This window comes from Fragaria vesca, linkage group LG7 (assembly GCF_000184155.1).
Source record: "Fragaria vesca subsp. vesca linkage group LG7, FraVesHawaii_1.0, whole genome shotgun sequence".
NCBI lineage: Eukaryota > Viridiplantae > Streptophyta > Magnoliopsida > Rosales > Rosaceae > Fragaria > Fragaria vesca.
In genome coordinates, this window is record NC_020497.1 from 3061450 (window position 1) to 3082376 (window position 20927).

Here is a 20927-nt window from a genome sequence, read left to right on the forward strand (position 1 = left end):
TTGTGGAGAAGATAAGAGGTAAAGATTAGGAGATGGGATTGTGTCCATTTGGCTCGCTTTGCTTTGATCTTCATGTAAAATGGGACCCTTCTTCAATCGAGTCTTTCCCTTTTATCGAAGGACTGTGTTTGATCCACAGCCTCAGGAAAGGAGCTAGGATGGCCAATAATGCCATGGGGAATGGGACGTGGACTTTCTTGGGCAAAATGGCATCACTTACAGTTATATACAGTAACTACACCTAAAAACCAAAAACTTCTTGGCTTCTTGCTTATAGTAAAGGCTAAAAACTAGAAGCTCACTCGGTGCATGTTGCGGGAATGGTTTGGTTTTACTACAAGTCGCGTGAGCTACTAGTCGAGTGAGCTCCTAGTCTTTAGTAGTTTACTCAATTAGTAACTCGCACGATATGTTCGATGCATTATTCATTTTTTGTTCTTTGGCGAAGTGAAAAATACTCCTTTCTTTTTTTTTTTGTAAGAGGCAAGGGGTTCTGAGGTGCAGACTCGAGATCGAAAGAATAGTGGCAAAAGGCTAAAATGAACTCTTAGTGTTCCTCTCATCCGCAGCAAGATCTTATATATTATTTTGCAAAGATTTTTTGGTACGAGATTCTACTTCTAACTAGTACATCTGTGGACAGTGGCAAAGACCAAAGAAAGACGTATTCGAGTCTTATACAGTTTTTGTTTATGCCATAGAAAATTCTGGATTTTGTATTTAGGAGTTTGGACCACGTATAATTTGGAATGCCACAATTTTTGTACAAGAAAAACAAAGGGAGTGTCATTTCCGGCCACAAAGAAACAGATGGTTCTGATCATGACTTGAAGCAAGAGACATAACCAGCTCCAGTTCCAAGTCCTCAAACCACATATCTGTGCTGTCCTATGCATATATAGCCAAAGCTCATATGAATCTATGATATGACTTATGCCCCGACATATATATTTTGAGGCTCCAATGCCATGACAGGCCAATACTACCCATCAAAAATTCTATGTTCCTCATTTTATACAGTAGACACGTAACTGTTCTCTTGTTGCTAGTTAGTTAGTTATGACTGAATAGCAACCTAGTTAGCTTAGCTCAATTGAAAGAACTGATTTGTTTCATTCTTGTTCCTCTTTTGTTGTTTTTGTCCCTAAAATCAAATCGGTAGATAGATATTATTAGGTAAAAGGACGGTGTGATCTCATAGTGGGAACCCTTTATTTTCGAGTTTAAGAGTGAGATTGCTTCTTACATGATGATGCGTCTGACTCCGAAGATCGAACTAATATTGCATAACTTCATGCTACCTCCTCATAAGCACAAATAAGAATATGCCAAGTTCATAGCTACGTACTGATTATTTTTCTCAATGAGTGTGTCCTTAACTAACTAGATTATTAAGTAGCTAGCTAGCTAGTATTAGTTTTCTAAAGCAAGTTTGTGAAAGATATAGTTTGAAAAATCCACGATCACGTAGCAGCTAGAGTCTAACTTTGCTGACTATATCTCCATTCTTAATAACATTGTGCTCAAAGGATTGTTGTCTTGTTGATCATCTCTTCCTCCTAGGAGATGTCGAGCAGGTGGGATTGATGACAAGGGGGAGTTTGTCGTTGCAATTAGAGCATATTTCAACTTATTTAGCTCCATGCGTCTCTTTATGATTTTATCTAAACATTCGTTTTAAAATTCTCGTAAGTTATTTAATTATCGAATTGTAAATTTACGATTTATCATCATGATTTTACTAGAACCTAATATTTTGATCGGGATGTGAGCAGCTGGGAAATCTAACTATGATCTTCGTTTCGATCATGCATTTCAAACGCTGCTACGTAAAAAACAGTATTTTGCATCATCTCTCCTCCAAGATACAAGAGGACAACAATACAGGCAAAAAGGGGAAGATTCTCATGATTAAGAATTTGGCCATGTACATACGTGCTGAAATAGCAATATGCATAACGTGTGACAACATAAGAGCTAGTTAACTCTCTCATCTTATGCAGAAACTAAATCTAGTTAGGTTAGTTGCCCATGGAAGTTTGCTATATACATGTGGTTGAACTACACGTCTCCAACACAAAATCGTTGTTGTCTTTATTAGCACCAACAATTGAAACAAAATACCCAATTCAAAACCAAAGTCATGATCACCAAACGAACACCCCAAGAAAAATCGAAACAAAAAACTGGTCCAAAGAATTAAACAACTTTCCAAAGCAGAAGTTGTCGAGAAAAAGAAGAGGAAAAAACATAAGTGTGTTGAAAGTAAACCTAAACACGAAGTTGACATTACATGTTTCATGTCTTTCTACAAATTGGAATATATACTCGAATGCCGTAAGCATGAAGAAGTTTTTGGCAAAAAGTGTTGCCCTAAATATTTATGTGAACAATAAGTCTCAATCGATGGAAGGAATTGAAAGAGAGAGCCACTTAAGCCAGAAACAAATTAAGAATCCGATTAATCTCCGCCCCCGCGTATAGCCGGCGTCTAATAAGTTAAAGAAAAACCAAAAGCAAACACTTATTTAGTCAAGTTTCCCTAAAAGCAAATGATTAAAGTATCATAATCAAAAGGGTTTTCATTTGGTTCCCCTTGTGGCCTGGTTGTCAAGAGACTTTGTCATGTTTCAATTTTTCAAGAGATCAATTATAGAGTTCTACTTACACAGATTTTTTTATATATTTTTTTAGAGAAATAAATACTTCATTAATTAAGGGATGAACCCAAATTACAAACCTGCAATTGCAAGGCTGAAAAAACTAACAATGAAGAGCATGAGTCTCCAACTCGATCAAAATAAAAAGAGTGAAAGGAAACCACCAGCTCACTAAACCATGGATCGAATGCCCTACAGCCGAAAACATAATTACAAAAATACTAACAAATCTACCACACACACCACCCATGCACGCTAGCATTGCTGTCGTCATCGCCGCCAACAGCTGTGAGTAAGTGCGGAGTGCTAAATTGGAGCACGGATGTTAATCTAGTGTAAATCTCAACTTTTAGGACTTTGTGTTTTGCATTTTCTTTTTTATTTATCAGAATCATTCATTCTATTTTTACGCATATCATACTTGCAAAACTATAAAAATCATAATTAAACACATCAATCACTTACATGTTTACTTACTTTGAATGAAGAAACCCATGTATCGGAGTTCATTAAGGAGAAATTGAACTTTAATTCCCCTTCGCTTTTGAACTCCGAAATGTTTAAGGTGGGATTATATTCATTTTCATTCTAATGGTGGGATTCATTTTCATTGTAAGATATAAGAGTTAACGTATTCCATGAGATACCAACAATGATATATATAGTTTTGAACTACAAATCAGTAATATATCGTGTTACTGGTTTGGCTACATAATATAAGTTAATTTGCTTAATTAAAATTAAGCTTAACCTAGTCAAACAAAGTGAGCAGTTTAGTCCAGTTGTTATTGGTAAATTGATCAACTTTTTTCCTCATGAAAATTTCAACACCGTGTTATCTCTACCTCCTGAGTACACCCAAAAGAAAAGAAAAGATCTACAGGTTTGATTTCATCAACTTTTGATTGCTCTTTCCAGAATAGTTGATCGAGTTTGGGGCCAGAAAAATCGAGACAAAATCACGCATATATACCTAGCTACATATATAGTATATACACGTTATTAACACGCATATAATATGTTTCGATTTGGTTTAACTAACTTCGATTATATATGAAAAATGAAACACTGATATAATACATATTGCATCATCAAACATATTGGTCTGGGCAAACATATGATTGGCTTCTGGAACAGTTTGAAGTGCTCACGCTTTGTATAATTAACTTAGAAAGGTTTCGATCGAAATCATATATTGCATGATATGTTTATTTATATATGATCAAGAGTGTGCAGAGTGTAAAAGAGAGCTGATCTGGGTGGATTTGTTTGAGATTTTGAATTGAATATATGAAAACTGGACTACGTAGACGTAAGAGTTTTCAAAACTATTGAAATTTGATTTGTGCTGAGGAATACCGAATACTTTAACGTCTAGGAAGGGCAATATCAAAACTCGTGCAGGGCCAACTGGGAATGAAGCCAAGTGTGGTAAAAGCTAGGGCAAAAGGATGTTATAAAATATAGAATTAAATTCAGTTTATCCCATGAGGTTTGGGGATAACTTTATGTTAATCCTTATACTTTCAATTTCATCAGTTTACCCCTCAAACTTTTGAATTTTCCTCAAGAGTGACCAATGTCCTATATTCTGTCCAAATCGGACGTTAACTACTGATAATTTTAACCTTAACTGTGAGGCCCGTATCTAGAATTTGGGCAAATTGGACCTTATCTGTCCAAATCAAACCTTAACTGTTGATAATTAACGGTCAATTCAAATGGAATATGAGAATTTAGGCACGGAAGATAGAAATTGAAGAGTTCAAGGGGTAAACTGATGAAAATAAAAATGTAGGAACTAACATGAAGTCACCCCCAAACCACAAGGGGGTAAACTGAATTTAATTCTAAAATATAAGATTTTCTGTTTGGTAGTTGGTAAGTCACAGACTCGATCGCTTCAAGTTGGGAGAGTTGGGTGACATAAACCCTAACTAGATGATGGGGTTTGGTTGGATATTATAAGGGAAAGCATATACTACTATACTAATGATCATACATATGGCATCAACTAGAGGAGTCTCCAACTAGAGCAAGTAAATCCAGAGAAATGGTGTTTTTCATTTATCTTTTATAGAAAAGAAAAATACAAGGAGACCACACATCACCGACCATTATTTAACTATGACTGGTTAAATTCTAGAGCAGAAACGGTTTTCGCTCAGGAGCGGAGTACAACAATATTTTAATTACTTTTTTGCTTGATTGATGATTGAGATTGGCTGAATTTGTTTCCAGATATATGCATATATGCATACTTGAAGCCTCAATAATTGTTCTTTTTTTTGTGAAAGTTGCCGACTCTCCTCTCGGATTTGCTAGTGTAAAATTCAAATTTAATGTTGTATAAGTTTTAGATATTTAGGATTAATGCACGGTGCCAAATGGAGAGTGAGATTTTTGACAAACCCCCCCCCCCCCCCCCCCCCAACCACACAAAATACTTGTACAATAAATTGACATTTTCTAATTAAAGTCAAAAAACTACACGTCTGTATAATAACATAACACATACATGCTATAAAAAAAAACATATATACATGTTTCGCAATGACTAATCTTTCTGCTTATATATATGAGGAGTGGTGACAATACATTTTATTTAAAATTATTATGTAAACACATCGTTATTGTCCCTTCAAACATACTCTAACTTCTTTTTAGTTTGTATAACAATTGATCAATATTCACCACTACCTATTGATCATTATCGGTCGTGATTGACTTGAAGCTTAATGGAGTAGTTCTAATTTTCTCAAAAAAAAAAAGAAAAAAGGTCACCACTACCTATTAGGAGGCAACCGTCTCTTTTTTACAGGCAAAACCTCTCGAGTCTTTGTTACGCTCTGTTACCCAAAATATTAAAGTAAATCATCTATTTCGCTACCCCATTGATCGTCCCATGATGTCACCTTTAATTTAATGTCAACTAGAGCATAAAAATGCATTAATTTTTGGCAAAATGCGGTCGGCTTGGAGAAGCATATTTTCTACTTCTTCTTTTTTTGGTTACAGAAGCATATTTTCTATTTTGTTGAAAGGGAAGCATATATATATTTTTTTTGGATAAATGGAGAAGCATATTTTACTGATATTAGCAGAGGATGTGCAGGAATATAAGCACTCAGAGAAGAAAAGTAAAAAAATAAACTCCAAGTTTTCAAACCAGAATTCATTAATTATCATATATACCATATAAAGCTGATAAATCAATAAATCAATTCTCTTTTGTAGGAATAGTATCACAAGATCAACTGTAACTGGTCATTCTGGTACACCAAACACTGTATAGGATCACAAGTCACTAAATCAGATCCCAAATATCTAATTCTTTCATATTACCCTTTGTTGGATAACTGAATAATTTGTGGGTTGAGAAAAAAAGTAGAAAAATGAAGCTACTAAATAACATTATTTCCTTATTGGCACTGCTTCATAGTAGAGACTAGAGAGAGCCACACCCACATACTTATTTATTTAAAAATAAAAAAAATAAAAAGTCTCCAATTAAAGCTAATAAAGAAAGGCCCACAGAAAATACATCACTGCTGGGCTGGATAGCAGCTAGTAATGACACAGAAAATAATATTAAGAAAATAGAAAAAATTAAAATTAAATTTTTTAAAAATATCAGAAAAAGGATAAAATTTTCATAAAACACAGCCTTTAGTTTAGCCTTTACTTTAGGTCCTGCTTTTGTAGTCCTCCTCCTTGTAATTGGCTTGCTTATAAACCTCTCTCACTCCATTTTGACCCATCCAAACTTGTCTCTCATTCCAACTCAACCTCTCTTCCTCCTCTCCTCCTTCATCCTCCAACTTCCCAACACCCACTATGGTTCAGACCCATCATCACAATTCTCCAGATCAGCATTACCCACTTTGATACTCCCCAATTGGGCTCTCCTCCTCTTCTTCTTCCTTTCAAAATCTCAGATATGATTCTTTTCAACCCATTGTTTCTGGTGGTGTTGGCAATCTGTATATTCGTGGCGATTCGGGTTCTTCTGTATAAAACCGGGTTGGTTTTCATTGTGAAAAAATGGTGGCGGGCGGTGGAGGACTGCTTCCATGTGTACCAGTATTTCAAGGTGCCGGAATTCAATGAGAGTATGCAGGAGAATCAGCTCTACTGCAAGGTCACACATTATCTCAACTCATTGACTTCTATTGAAGACTCGGATTTCACCAATCTCGTCACCGGAAAAAAGCCCAACGAAATCGTTCTCCAGCTCGACCCGAATCAGACTATCGAAGATGATTTCTTGGGCGCCAAGGTCATGTGGCGAAGCGAAGCAAGTAGTCAAGGGAGTAATAGCTGCCGGAATTTGGTGCTCAAAGTTCGGAAGGCGGATAAGCGGCGGATTTTACGGCCGTATTTGCAGCACATCCACGTCGTCGCTGACGAGCTGGAGCAACGGAAGCGGGATTTGCGGCTGTACATGAACGTGGACGGCTCCTCCGGCGAAGACGACGGCTTCCGGAACGCGCGGTGGAGGCCCGTGCCGTTCACGCACCCCTCGACGCTAGAGACGATTTCCATGGAAGCCGATCTGAAATCGAAGATCAAGTCCGATTTGGAGTCGTTTCTGAAAGCCAGACAATACTACAATCGACTCGGCCGCGTCTGGAAGAGAAGCTTCCTCCTGTACGGCCCCTCCGGCACCGGCAAGTCCAGCTTCGTCGCCGCCATGGCCAATTTCCTCGGCTACGATATTTACGATCTCGATCTCTCTCGTGTAAAAGACGACTCCGAGTTGAAGATGCTACTCCTCCAGACCACGACCAAGTCGGTGATCCTAATCGAAGACTTGGACCGGTTCTTCGCCGAGAAATCCACGGCGGTGAGCTTCTCCGGTTTGTCGAACTTCATGGACGGCTTGCTCAACTCATGCTGCGCCGAAGAGAGAGTGATGGTGTTCACGATGAACTCGAAAGACCAGGTCGACCCGAATTTTCTCCGGCCGGGTCGGATCGACGTCCATATTCATTTTCCGTTATGTGACTTCACGGCGTTTCGGAACCTAGCGACGAGCTATTTGGGGGTGAAGGAGCACAAGCTGTTTCCTCAGGTGGAGGAGATATTCCAATCCGGGTCGAGTTTGAGCCCGGCGGAGATCGGCGAGCTAATGATCGCGAATCGGACCTCGCCGAGCCGCGCGATCAAGTCGGTCATCACGGCGTTGCAAACCGACGGCGATGGGAGGGGAGCGGGGAAGATCGGACGGCCGCCGAGGGGGTTTGAAACCGGGTCGAGAAAGTCCGGGGACGAGTCGGGTGAACCCGGAGTGACGTTTTGTGGGGAAGGTGTGAATACGGTTAGGGATTTTAGGAAGCTTTACGGGTTCTTGAGGATGAGAGGCAGCAAGAATTCTCAGTCGTTCGATGCCGGTTCGGAGCGGTCAGCGGGTTGAAGGGGTTGATCTAACGGCTGGGAATTTGAATCTATGGTGGGACCATGCCAGGTGGGTATGATCAAGGGAATCACAATGGAAGTGACTTGGGGTTTTGGTGGGGGGAGGAGCATAGAATCAAGTATATAGGTTAGAAATGCAAAAATACAGCATTTTTATAATTAAATTTTATACAAGCAAAAACCAAACCCATTTGATATTGTGGGGGGAATTTGATTGTTTAGTTGGATTTGATGCTTTTGTAGATAGGTGCTCAATTGTTGACAATTGGAATATGATTCTATCTTTTCCCCTTCTTTTATTTTCCTTTTGGCAAACAATTTGGGCATGTAAATTACATTGTTATGTACAAGTTAGTAGGTGCAAGATAGATTATAGAGTGCACATTGTTTGGTTGTTAAGGAATTAAAGAAGAAGCAAGGAACACGAAATGTGTTTTGTTTGAGGGGGTTGTTGGTTGTTAGATTTCTTTGTTAAAAAGTTTAAAAGTTGAACAATGATAGTTCTTGAATGAAGATGACCAGTGTAGGATTTGATCCTCTCTTTTTTTCTTCTTCTATTTTCGACCATATCAACTTTGCTAACTAACGATGACAGAATCGCATATATACTTCTGGCCGTTTTAGCACTGCAAGTCCAAAACTTTTGCCATGGTTAGTTAGAGTGGAAATACTATTTAGATTAAAGCCAAGTGTGAAATGGCACTCGTAGGTTATATGCATTAAGAGCAAGTTCAACAGTTTCATTATATTTTCTACATAATAGAGAAACAAAACTCAAAATCTCTAAAAATTTTGTATGCCAAATCCAACAGTTTCCTTATTTGAAAGATTCAAATATTTATTACAACAACAATTCTCATTTATTATAATATAATAATAAGTATAAAAATATAAAAGTTTATTTTTTATAATAAATTATGTTTTCTTTCTTATTTTTGGGCCTTGAAGAATGTGCAACATTCAATTCTTCTTTCCCTAAATATTTTTAGGGAAGCAAAGCTTCTCTTTCATCTCTTTCTCTATTTTAGGGAATGAGATAGGGAAGCTGTTGGAGTGGAAAATGACCCCATATTCCCTAAAATAGAGAAAATCAAAACATTTAGAGAATCTGTTGGACTTGCTCTAAACATGTAGCGGATCTTTACAAAACTATAAATTTGTTGGTTGTATTGTTTCTGTTTCAGATGTCATTTAAAGCAAATCACATACATTTTCATTTCATGATCCAAAAAGATTTTCATAATTTTTTAAGAGTAAAGTCACGGGTGCTTGCGCATGCTAGAAAACTTATTTTCATGAAGACAACATGCATATTAACATTCGGAAAACTCATCTCGCACAAACAAGTGTTAATTGGATTTTATTACCTCGAACCAATCGAAATGTGAAATGAATAACCATAAGTAATAGTCAGTACTCAAATTAAGGCGTGATAGGAAACAAATCATCGGTACATAAAATTTAAAGTTGATATTATTTCGAAAAAAATCATGGACCCGAAGTTCTGTCCAAACCAAAAAACGAGAGGAAGAGAATCGGAAAATCTATCGGACCTACTGCCCATAGCCGAACAAAGTAACAAAAACATAAGCTTTCAGTCTGTGTCTGTGTGATGTAATCACTATATTTTAGTGCAAATTCAATGATTTTCTTCTTTTTTCTGTTGCTATAATTAAACCAATTCTGAGACCCACATTTTTTCCCCCAAAATTATGCTCTCAAATCATTGATGATGATACACACGATTCTGCTTCCTTTTTCAAGTCATTTCTGTCTCTTTGCTGTAGAAGAGGATCGAGGAATCTGCCAAAATTTTAGAGAGAAAACGAAATCACAGTTGGTGACTGGAGTGACTAATATTTAGCATAATTATCTCATTGCCTGCCGTTTCTCCACAAATTATAATCGTAGCCATAACGCGTTTGCTTGTCAATTTCTCAGATTTTCTATATCACAGGAGCTGGCGACGGTCGTGTCGTGGTCGTGGAATGCCCCCGGAGTGACCTGACCCGTTTGGGTCCAACTGATTACGTTTTTTTGTTTTTTAAAAAGGTGGACCCGTACCCCGCTCGAGGCCACGCCACGTGGACCGCCTTTTTTTTACCCCCCAAATTTGTACCGCGGTAAAATATAAAACATTGACAACAGCCCACCGCGGCCACCATGCGCCATGACACTCTTCAAAAGCGTCGTCGACGGCCGACGAGGCCTTGTCCATTGCCATTCTCTCTCTCTCTCTCTCTCTCTCTCTCTCTCTCAAGCCTACAATGAAGAAAGGAACAAAGGCTCGGCCGGCGGCGAGGGAGGTGGCCACCGCCACAAGCCAGACGTGTCAAGGAAGATATAGGGAAGCTTTAATTAGACTCGAAATATTAGAAGACCCAGATACTTCTGACGCTTTCCTCATCCATGCTCTAAATCAGGGATATGAAAGTTTACGTAGATGAAATTTTACTAGGTCCATTCGGAGAGTGATCGAGTAAGTTTGAATTTGAAGTAAATTAACATTATAGAAGCTGGTGTCTTGTTTCATCGTTTTCATATTCCTTTCTCATATATAACGGTGTCATTGAATCCATCAATTTACAGAACACCCACCTAAATGGTGTTCCATCTCAGTTTTTACTTGTTTTGATTTATATGGTCCTCTCCATATTACAATAAAGACCTGTCTTGCTCATTCATTTTCTGTCAGCAGTGAATATTCGACGGCCTTTTTCTGGGAAGGTAGATAGGTAATGATGAATAATAAGTATATTCACTAATTTGGCAGAAATGGTGATAATGCAATTATCAGAAGGTTGTTTCTGAAGAGTCAGGAGGCCAGCTGGGTTCTTTCAATTTCATCATCATCATGTATTCATGTACTACTTCAAGACTTTCCAGGCTCGTTATTAATTGCCACACAACTTCAAGGCCCAAGCTAGATATTCGGATTCCCCAAAGCAGCAATTTCTGAGATTTAGAAAGTCACGAAGTAACTGTTGAGAAAGAGCGCCGTTTGGGACTCTGGGTCGTGGAGTGCCCCCGGTGAGAGACCCGACCCGTCTGGGTCGAACTGATTCCTTTTTTTGTTGTTGTGTTTTTTAAAAGGTAGACCCACAACCTTGAAGGGTCCACGCCGCGGGAACGGCCTAAACACGCTTCTTCTCTGTTAGGCAAAAAATTTTAATTTTATCTTCTGTTTTACATTTTTATCACTAATTTTTGTTTTTTTAAGAGAAATTCTTATTTGTAAAGAAACCATAGTTCTTTGAGAAATTCTTGTGTGCGACTAACGCACCACGTCATGTATATGACCATCCACTCACTAACAGACACGTGTTGGCTTTTTTCCCACATCATCATCACTGAAAAGAGAGGAATAGAAAGAAATCGGAAAGCTTAAGCCAAAACCTAACCCACAGGTCCTCTCCGGCTCTCCCATCCCATCCTCCACCTTAATTCCCACCAGCAAGCTCCGTCGATCTTCCTCCGACGACCCTTTTGCGTCTCTGCCACCACCCAATCCCATCTCTTCCCCTCACCAAACTTGGGCTAGGTTCAGTGCTCGACGGCTCACTTGTTGGGGAAATCGAGGTCCTAGCTTGCATCGGCGGCAGGAGGAAGTCAAGGTCCTCGCTGTTGTCCTCGTCGAGCTCGCCCTATCAAATCTTCGTTGGTTGGGTAGCTGACCTTGGTCGCACCAAAGCCATGGCTAGCTGCGCTTGGTGAGATGGATAGAGAGGCCAAGAGAGACGTGGAGAGGCCGGAGGAGAGAGAGGCGGAGCTTGGGGCTGGATTGAGGTGGAGGATGGGATGGGAGAGCCGGAGAGGACTTGGGTTTGGTTTTGGCCTGATCGGAGCCGGTAGCAACTTCCGATTACTTTTTCTTCTCTGTGGAAAAATACCCACACGTGTCAGCTAGTGAGTGGATGGTCGTATACATGACGTGGTGCGTTGGTCGCACACAAGAATTCCTCTAGTTCTTTTGCTCCAATCATACCAGACCAAATTAGGTCTTCTCCCTCTCCCTCTCCCAGCCTTCCTCAAAGCTACCACCGCTGTTAGTCACGCGCCACCTCCATCTTTGCCGCCTCCGATGAAGACAACTAGTCGGCGAAGTCACTGCGTCAACGATCCCTGGGAAGCCCATCCCGACACGGTGGTTGGGGCTAAGACAGAGTCGGATCCGTCGGGAGGTTGCGGTAGAAAGAAGGGTGGAGCTGTGGTGGTCGGCGGAGACAAAGTGGTGGTGGGTGGCGAGGAGGAGATGAGGGATAAGGTGATTGTGGGAGGCGAAGATATGAGAGGTCGATGGAGATAAGTCTTGTATGGATGGGTTGGTTGGGTTAGAGATTGAAGACAAGAAGAAACTCATAATGATGAGGAGCTTGAGCGTGGGATTATTGCTTAGGGGAGGAGCAACCGAGCAAGGTTTGATCGGAGAAAAAGATCTCCGGTTTCTTTCTTTTTTCTAATTCCTGCAGAGTTGAGGTGGACAAAAAAATGCCAAATGTTGGTGTGTTATTAGACGGTCACAGGAAACAGGTGGTGCAACCGTCGCACAGAAGAATTTCTCTTTTTTAAAAGGTGAACCCAAAACTTTGACTGGCCCACGCTACGTGGACTGCCTAGACACGGCCGTTTTCCGCCTAGACCGCAGTTTTTAATTTATCTTCTGTTTTACCATTTACCCCCAATTTGTCCTATTTAAAAAAAATAAAACATTGACGACAAGAAAAGCCCACTGCAGACGGCCACCACCGTCCACCGCCATGAGACTCGGCCGGTGGCGACGGAGGAGGCCACCGCCACGGGCCAAATGCGTCAAGGAAGATATAGGGAAGCTCTAGACTCAAACTATTCTAAGACCCAGATACCTCCGACGCTTTCCTCATCTATGCATGCTCTAAATCAGGTTAGCAGTAGTCTACCTCAAATTAATCAACAATCTTGGGTGAAAGTAACTCTTTTGTCATTCGAGTAAGTTTGAATTTGTAAGTTAACATTATAGAAGCAGCAAGCTAGCTGGTGTCTTGTAATCGTTTTCATGTTCCTTTCTTTCTTACATATATATCTGTGTCATTGAATCCATCAATTTACAGAACACCTACCTAAATGGTGTTCCTTCTCAATTACTTGTTTTGATTTATATGGTCCTCTTCATATTACAAATTTACAATAAAGACCTGTCTTGCTCATTTTCTGTCAGCAATGAATATTCGATGGCCTTGTTCTCGGAAGGTAGGTAATGACGAAGAATAAGTATATACACTAATTTGGCAGAAATGGTGATACAATTATCAGAAGGATGTTTCTGATGAGTCAGGCCAGCTGGGTTCTTTCAATTTCATCATCATCATCATCATCATTTACAACTTCAAGGCTTTCCAGGTTCGTTATTAGTCTGCCCTCCTTTATATGCCAGCATGATCGAAACAACGTACCCAATTATTCGATTCCTTAATTGCCTCACAAGTCACAACTTCAAGGGCGCCCCCTTAGCTAGATATTCCCCACAGCAACAATTTAAAGAGGATTATGACAGTTTGGCCATACAGTTGTATTTTACAAATCTTTCTCTAAATTCCACACTCACGAGAAAATTAGGAATTTAACGTATACTCGAGAGGAAAAGAAAGTGATCTTAAGCCTAATTTGGTACAGCTTCGTTTTTAAAAAAATCAGTTTATATCCGAACTTTAGATTTTATAGTGTTTGGTAAATTAATAAAAAAAGCAGTTTTTTTTTTAAATTACAGGTCACTGGCAGCAGCTTTTAGAAGCAACCTGCAGGTTATTTTTAAAATCAGCTGTCACTAAAAACACTAGAAATTAATAAATTTTATCTTGACAGCACTTTTAAAACTAATATTTACCAAACACAAAACTGTTTTAATTCTCAGCTAATTATTTTCGCAGTACAACAGCAGCAGTTTTTTTTTAAAGTCACAGCAATACCAAACTAGCCCTTAGTGATCATGCTATTAGGTTGAGAGTGAAGATTTAACATTAGACATTAACGAAAATAAAATAATATAACTTATAAATGGGTAATGACTCCTAATTGTTCCGAGCTCATTTCTACTTGTGCCGAGCTATTTTGAGTTAAAATTCGAACAATAGTAGATGGTTACGTTGAGACAATATTAGTATAATAATAGTAAACCACATGTCTCGCTTATCATTATTTAGTCGACCTCATAATCCATACAACAATATTAACACTGACCGCAATTTCAGCCAAGCCAAGTTCTCGCTAACCCCCATCTTAAAATTAACAATTTATCTCGTTATCTATCTGGTTATAACGATTCGATTGCAAAATTGATGGAAATTCAATCAGGTTGATGACTTGATGTATAATTTTACATCACTGACCGCAAATGCAGCCAAACCAAATTAGTTACTAACCCTTTTACGTACCTTTTTAACAAATTAACAACCGCGGCATATAATTACCCGATTTATTTACAGTTCCATGCGCACGCATGACTTGGTTAATTAAGAAATGAGCATGCCTTATATCCACGACTCACACGAGCTAGTCATTTGCAAAGATGCCATGCCATGTTGAAGTGTGTCTGAGAAAATGTAAGCAGGTCCCATCTGGTTGTTTCTTAAATTTGTGACATAAATGATAACAAATTTTTATGCTTTGATCTATAATAGCAATAATTCACCTAATTAACATCAAAAGGTGAGGCATCATTATTGTTAAGCACTAGTAGTAGTTGGAATCTAATGAATGGTTAAGCTAAGCAAGGGTTACATATATATAATGATATAGTACTTAGATCAGTTAGATGCATGATACCTTCAAAAAGAAAATGATTTGCTCCAATGATTTTATGGTAGTATATGGTACTGGTTTGAGTTGTTATGACTCATGACCCAACTCACGATTGTACTACTATTTGATGCCAATTTTGAGAGTGATAGATAGGGGCTAGTCCAACAAATTTGTTCTACTTGCCAACATTAGAAAGCAACGATTTTCAGACATAATTGGTTTGTGATGGTGAAATTATTTAAGTTTTAGTATAATTTCAATTCCAATTCTATTTTCAATTATGAGACAAGATAAGTCCTTGATCTTCAAAACTCCGTAGTATGATGTATACGAATCATATGATAAGAAATTCCATCTCTTTTGAGATAACAAAGTTAACTTCTCGTTTTACTTGTTCGGCACGATGCCAACATTGTGATGAATAAACTTGTATACATGTATGGCTTGAGAAATTGCCACACGTGTGTGGATGTCTCGATCAGTCTTACACGTTCTCGTCTCAGGCTCCCCGCCTCTCAAGTATCACGATCGAGTATTCGCTGCAAGGAAAGCGCCGCAGTCACTCGATTTGGTTTCGAGATTCAAAGTCGCTCCAGGAGAGTCGGAGGCCTCCAAGAGTCAGCAATGTCATTCTTGTTGTAAACACAATATATATTATATATTGGGGAGTAAAATTTACAAATGTCTCATTGTACACGTACTGTGACCAACTAAATGAGCAGCGGAGATATTGAAAAACTTGATCATACTTGCAATCATATATAGTAGGTGCTAATACATGCTCCTAAACCTGATTACATATATAATTGCCTCATCTTGCGGTTTATATTTCCAATTAGTAGGCCGGGTACTGCTAGCTTGCTAGTACTTTCTTTAGCAGTACACTGAAGAATATGCCACTGGCCTCACGCCCTCACCCCATAGATCACTCTTAAAACGCCCAAGATAAAAACATAATGATCATAGTAAAAAGTTAAAAACTTAAAAACACCAAGCATGCATGTATTGCTTTGTTGATTAGTTCCTTAATTAGTTCTTACCAGGAACTAATTTGGATCAACAAGAGCAAGCAGACAACTTCTTCATCTCACTAATTTCCAAATCAGACCCAGAAATGACATCAATTTTTGCTCCAACCCCATCAATGGGCCTTTTCCCATCCCCACATTCCAGTGCTTTCTTAGACGTCACTCTACTGTACACCTCCTCTAGTACTCTAAAGAATGCACTGTCCACATTGTTGCCGCTGAAGGCCGATGTCTCGGAGAAGAACAGCTCTTGCTCCTCAGCAAACTCAACTGCGTCTTCAGTCGGAACGTTCCTCTGATCACTGAGATCAGCCTTGTTACCAATCAGCATGATCACAATCGAGGCGTCCGCGTGTGCCCGGAGCTCCTCGACCCACCGGGCTACGTGATCGAACGTCGGCCTCTTGGTTATGTCGTACACCAACATCGCCCCGAGTGCACCTCTATAATATGCACTTGTAACAGCTCGATACCTGTTGACGAGATAATCTAACATGTTATATATGTTAACTGAAATATTGGTTACTAGAAGTTATTTTAGCATCTTTTTCTCATCTCTATCTTTCACCCATATATGCAATTCAATGTAAACGAACATACATTTTGTCCATGCTCATTAATTTTGAGGTTGGCCCTAGGCTCCAGCATATTCAAGTTTCAAAGCATTCATACAGTACATTTACTGGTACTGATGCAGAAAATACAGAGTATGCCCTTTGGCCCAAACCTCATGTCACCATAACTATAGCACCTAGCTCCTCCCCACTACAAATCAGAGCCCTAGCTATGAACGTGAAGACAGTCATCCATGACACCAATAAAAAAAACCGTGAGAATAAATATGGCGCCTACAAATATCGTACTTTGCTAGTGTACAACAATATGCAGTTAAGTTGAAAACAATATATTCGGTGAGTAGTGACATGTTAATTAACTAGTCTAACTAACATTGGAGGTTATATATTCAAATTTCACTAAGGCTCGGGTGGGGTGAGGTCAGGTTTTTATTGTTCTCCATAATAAATAAATAAAAAGTAGTGAAGAATCTCTATGAAAACAAAAAAGAACATATCTAGCAATATTACAACATTCAAGCATGACCGTCATAGCGCTTCATACCATTCAACATAGAGATTGTTTAGTGTCTACTAGATAAGTCTGGTAGTTTTGTAGAATAGCCCCCAGGAGCGGATCATATTCATGTTATTGTTCTTACTTTCAAGTTGTGATCAATAAAAATTAACGTCTTTAGATAAAAAAATAAATAAATATTCCAGTCATAATTATAATATTTTTCATATGTTGCTATAGCTACATTTATAACTGAAATATAGGACATGCAGAAATTTGAATTTTTCGAAGGTAGTAATCAGGTTCATATCCAATTTATGTGTTATTACACTTCATAGATTTGCTTAATAAATTTTGTTCATCAAATGAAATGTTGGTGTTTCAGATAGTGCTCGTCCTATCTAGCGGCTAGATCGAGAATACGGCTTTTACCGACAATTTCTATTGTCAATGTGTGTTGTAGTGTAGCTAGATCTCATGTATAAATTATATTAACGGAGCATATGTTCCAAATAATAATTTGATCAGCCAATTAGGCGAGTAGAGCATTTCTTTACCAATCCTTATGTGTGGAAACTAGTGTAAAAGTAACAGTAATTTATCCCAGATATGAATCATAAAGATCATGTTCATCGAATTCATTTCTAGCTTTTGAAGATCAAAACGAGAGAAAGACAGAGAGAGAGAGCTAGAGATGAATCAAACCTTTCTTGGCCAGCAGTATCCCAGATCTGAGCCTTGACGAGTTTCCCTTTAATGGTAACAGTCCTGGTCTGAAACTCAACCCCAATAGTGGACTTGGAATCGAAGCAGAACTCGTTCTTAGTAAACCTCGACAGTATCTGAGTCTTCCCCACAGCTGAGTCTCCAATAACCACCACCTTGAACACATAGTCTATCTTCTCATAAATATGATGACCATTGCTGAGATTCTCCTTCTGATACCTCTCAGCTTCGACCCCATTCATTTCCTGGTTCATTTTTCTGAAACTGGACCTGAAAATGGTCTTGGTCTCTCTTGGTCTGTGAGGTTCAGTGGGAGAGTCAGTAAGGGAAAGAGGAAAAGAGGTTGAAGACACGACAGGGTTGAAGAGAGAGGAAGAAAGAGGGCATCTAACAATAATGAAATTTGGTGCAGTAGTAGTCTTTGTCTTCTCTTTATAGTGGTCGACGTACCATGCATTATTTGACGTTGAATAGTGTAGAATAATTGTTAGGGCTAGCAGAGCCAGTCAAAAGCTCAACTGGTTTTGCTTATATATTATACGATGAGTCATTTGGGTTCTTGATCCACTTGGGATTTGGGGAATTATTAAAGGGGTTGATCCAGTTAAGCAGCATCTATGTACTCATGTGAGTCATGTCTTTAGACTTTGTTGCTTAATTTAGGGCATTTGCCACTAATGTTATCATTAAAGTTGATAAAGCAAAGTGGGTTTGTCCTCGATTATGAACCTACTAATTTGAAGCCTTCCTCTGGTATGATGGAGTTTATCTCACACCAGCCCTCACCCCTCGCCCCTCAGGGACCCATTTTACTGGAGAATTTTCAGATTGCGAACTAAAAGAGGCTTGTTAACAGCGAAAATCGAACTCGAATGAAGGTTCTAGCACTAGTTCGTATTTCATTACCAACTGAGCCAAATCTTATTGGCATTTAAGTTATCTAATTCAGAACATCTAGATTTGTATATGTTAAATAATCTCTTGAAATCAAAGTTGTACATAATACCAGGCAGGTTATGGCATAGCTAACTATTATATATGACCTGTATATATTATTACAACACATATACAACCATAGGGTTTAGCATCATCAACTTGAATTCTTTGCTGTCACTAATATCTCAGAGCGTCTATTATTAGATCTTTATGACCTTCTTCGAATTATTGAATGATTATGCCTTGCTATATATGTATGCATGAGAGATATGGCCCCATACAGCAAAACAGATGCATGGAGCAAGTTTTATGTTACCCACTTTTGTCTGGAAAATACTAGTTGATCCTCTTTAAGTGTGATGTTAATTGGCACCGACAAAGTGTTTGGTGCAGCTACATTTTGGAAGAAAATAGTAATGGCGATGATGGCAAAGAAGATATCGAGGAATATTGAGTCGAGGAGGGAGCACAACCCAGTGCTCATAGTTATTGCTATACAAGGAATTATGGTCATGAGCTCAGAGCTTCCAATTTTGGAAAGGCCAACAAAGCCACAGAGGTAACGTAGTAGAGGCAGTCTTAGCTGACACTGTTTGTGGTTCATAGAAGTTATGGACTTATGGATGTATTTGAAGTTGAAATTAGAATGGATAAAAAAAAAAGGAGCGTGAATGATGCAAAACTAGGTATCAACCAGAATCTTATAAATGTGAAGAAGTCTAGGCCGGAATCCCGTTACTGATTTGCAGGATTTGTATCAATGCTTAAAAGACATACATGAAATGAAAATGACTTTGGCTTCTAGCCTTTTACAATACTTCACAGACGGAATGTAAGCATATTTTCAAATGTTTGCCTACTATTTTCAACTTATTGGCAAGGAATATCCATATGATAAACGAAGTAGTCGAAAACCCAAGTGCAAGATTGATACCAGTATTTTTCATTTTGTAAAATATATGATGTATAAAATTTTAAGAATAAACAGTCTCAATCATTGAATTACATTTCATGGTGCGTAGTTGAAAAAAATGAAAGTTTAAGCTTACTTTTTCTTCCTATCTTTCTTCAAAATCCGCCCAGTATACATTTCTCTATCATCGGTTCATCAATAATCAAACTGAATCCTTTTCTGTTTGAAGTTTGAACAAAATCATTAAAGTTATAATTGAAACTGCAACTACCGCTTAATTACATCTATATATGGTTTGATTATGGGCCGAGCTATAGGGCCTCTTCATAACTTTTGCTTACGTTTTGAAGCCTTCAACGTTACACTACTACCCATATAATCCAGGAAAAATCTTGCTTTCAACGGTAACAAACTCCAGTTTGTCACTCAGTGGCTGAAAACTGAAGCCAAAGCTCAAAGCCTCAAACTCTATCCTATCCTCATCTTCTTCCTCCATGGAAACATTCTCAAGCTCTGTCTCAACTCTCAAAGTCCCAAGCACCCTTCTTTTGACTCCATCTCGTGAAGTCCTCCACCATTTCAAGACCTCTCACAACACCCACAAACTTCCTCCTCAAACCCACCTCCACAAAGCCACCACCAACTCCAAAACCACCTCTTTCACCCAAAAGCCTCGAACTTTATCCACACCCTCATTCTCAATCCCCACCAAGACCCTTCTCTCATCTCCAAGTCTCCACAAGAACCCAGCTTCTGGGTATGCAGCTGCTCTTTTGGACATTGCTCAGTGCAACAGGACCCTTGATTTGGTCCACAGGGATGTCAAGAGGTTCTTGCAGTTGCTCCACAACAAGCAGGTTCAAGCTGTTTTGGAAAGCCCATTTGTGGGGTTGGAGGAGAAGGGCCAAGTGATGAAGCTGGTGGCCCAGAAAGGGAAGTTCAACAAGGTCTTGGTGAATTTGGTGAAGATGTTGGTTGGGAAAAGCAAAGTTAGGATTGTGAAGGAAGTGTTGGAGGAGTTTGGGAGGATATATAGTGAGCTCTCTGGGGCTAATCAAGGATTGCTAAGAGGGATGTGAAGGTGAAGGTAAGGTGTTTGGTTTATCATGAAACTCAACTTATTAGTTCTTTAGTTTGCTGTATGATAATACCACAATCAATGTAAAGATTGCAATCTGCATGCAATCTATGTAAAAGGAAGCAGTACTTTGTAAATTCATGATATGACATTTTAGTACTTTTCACTATGATCACTATCAATTGCCCACATTATGACCACTTTTCAACATATATAATCTTCAACGTATATACTGCTTCATCTGTTCAGTTTAGTACATTGTTTCTTGCTCAGTTACCAGCAGGTGAACATTGTTTCACCGCAATAATAGATTATGCGATGAT

The 20927-nt window shown here is 38.8% G+C and overlaps 3 protein-coding genes across 3 annotated transcripts; 2 read left to right on the forward strand and 1 right to left on the reverse strand.

Moving 5' to 3' along the window:
* Positions 1-6517: 6517 nt before the first annotated feature.
* LOC101302781 lies at positions 6518-8520 on the forward strand. The gene has a single exon (XM_004306588.1). It carries the CDS (start codon positions 6601-6603, stop codon positions 8074-8076), a length of 1476 nt encoding a protein of 491 aa, XP_004306636.1. The 5' UTR covers positions 6518-6600; the 3' UTR covers positions 8077-8520.
* A 6967-nt stretch (positions 8521-15487) lies between these two features.
* On the reverse strand, positions 15488-18049 carry LOC101303358 (ras-related protein RABA3-like). Its single transcript, XM_004306590.1, has 2 exons — positions 17657-18049; positions 15488-16353 (listed from the first exon to the last, which is right to left on the reverse strand). The coding sequence occupies exons 1-2, from the start codon at positions 17929-17931 to the stop codon at positions 15909-15911; spliced, it is 720 nt and encodes a 239-aa protein (XP_004306638.1). The 5' UTR covers positions 17932-18049; the 3' UTR covers positions 15488-15908.
* A 1971-nt stretch (positions 18050-20020) lies between these two features.
* LOC101311136 lies at positions 20021-20605 on the forward strand. Its single transcript, XM_004308238.1, has one exon. It carries the CDS (start codon positions 20021-20023, stop codon positions 20603-20605), a length of 585 nt encoding a protein of 194 aa, XP_004308286.1.
* Positions 20606-20927: the final 322 nt, after the last annotated feature.

Excerpts from the sequence above, each read along its gene's own strand:
- LOC101302781 (XM_004306588.1), top strand. The coding sequence starts at position 6,601 with ATGATTCTTTTCAACCCATTGTTTCTGGTGGTGTTGGCAATCTGTATA.
- LOC101303358 (XM_004306590.1), bottom strand. The coding sequence starts at position 17,931 with ATGAACCAGGAAATGAATGGGGTCGAAGCTGAGAGGTATCAGAAGGAG. Across the intron at positions 16,354-17,656 it reads GATACTGCTGGCCAAGAAAG|GTATCGAGCTGTTACAAGTG; the intron begins GTTTGATTCATC and ends TCTCGTCAACAG.
- LOC101311136 (XM_004308238.1), top strand. The coding sequence starts at position 20,021 with ATGGAAACATTCTCAAGCTCTGTCTCAACTCTCAAAGTCCCAAGCACC.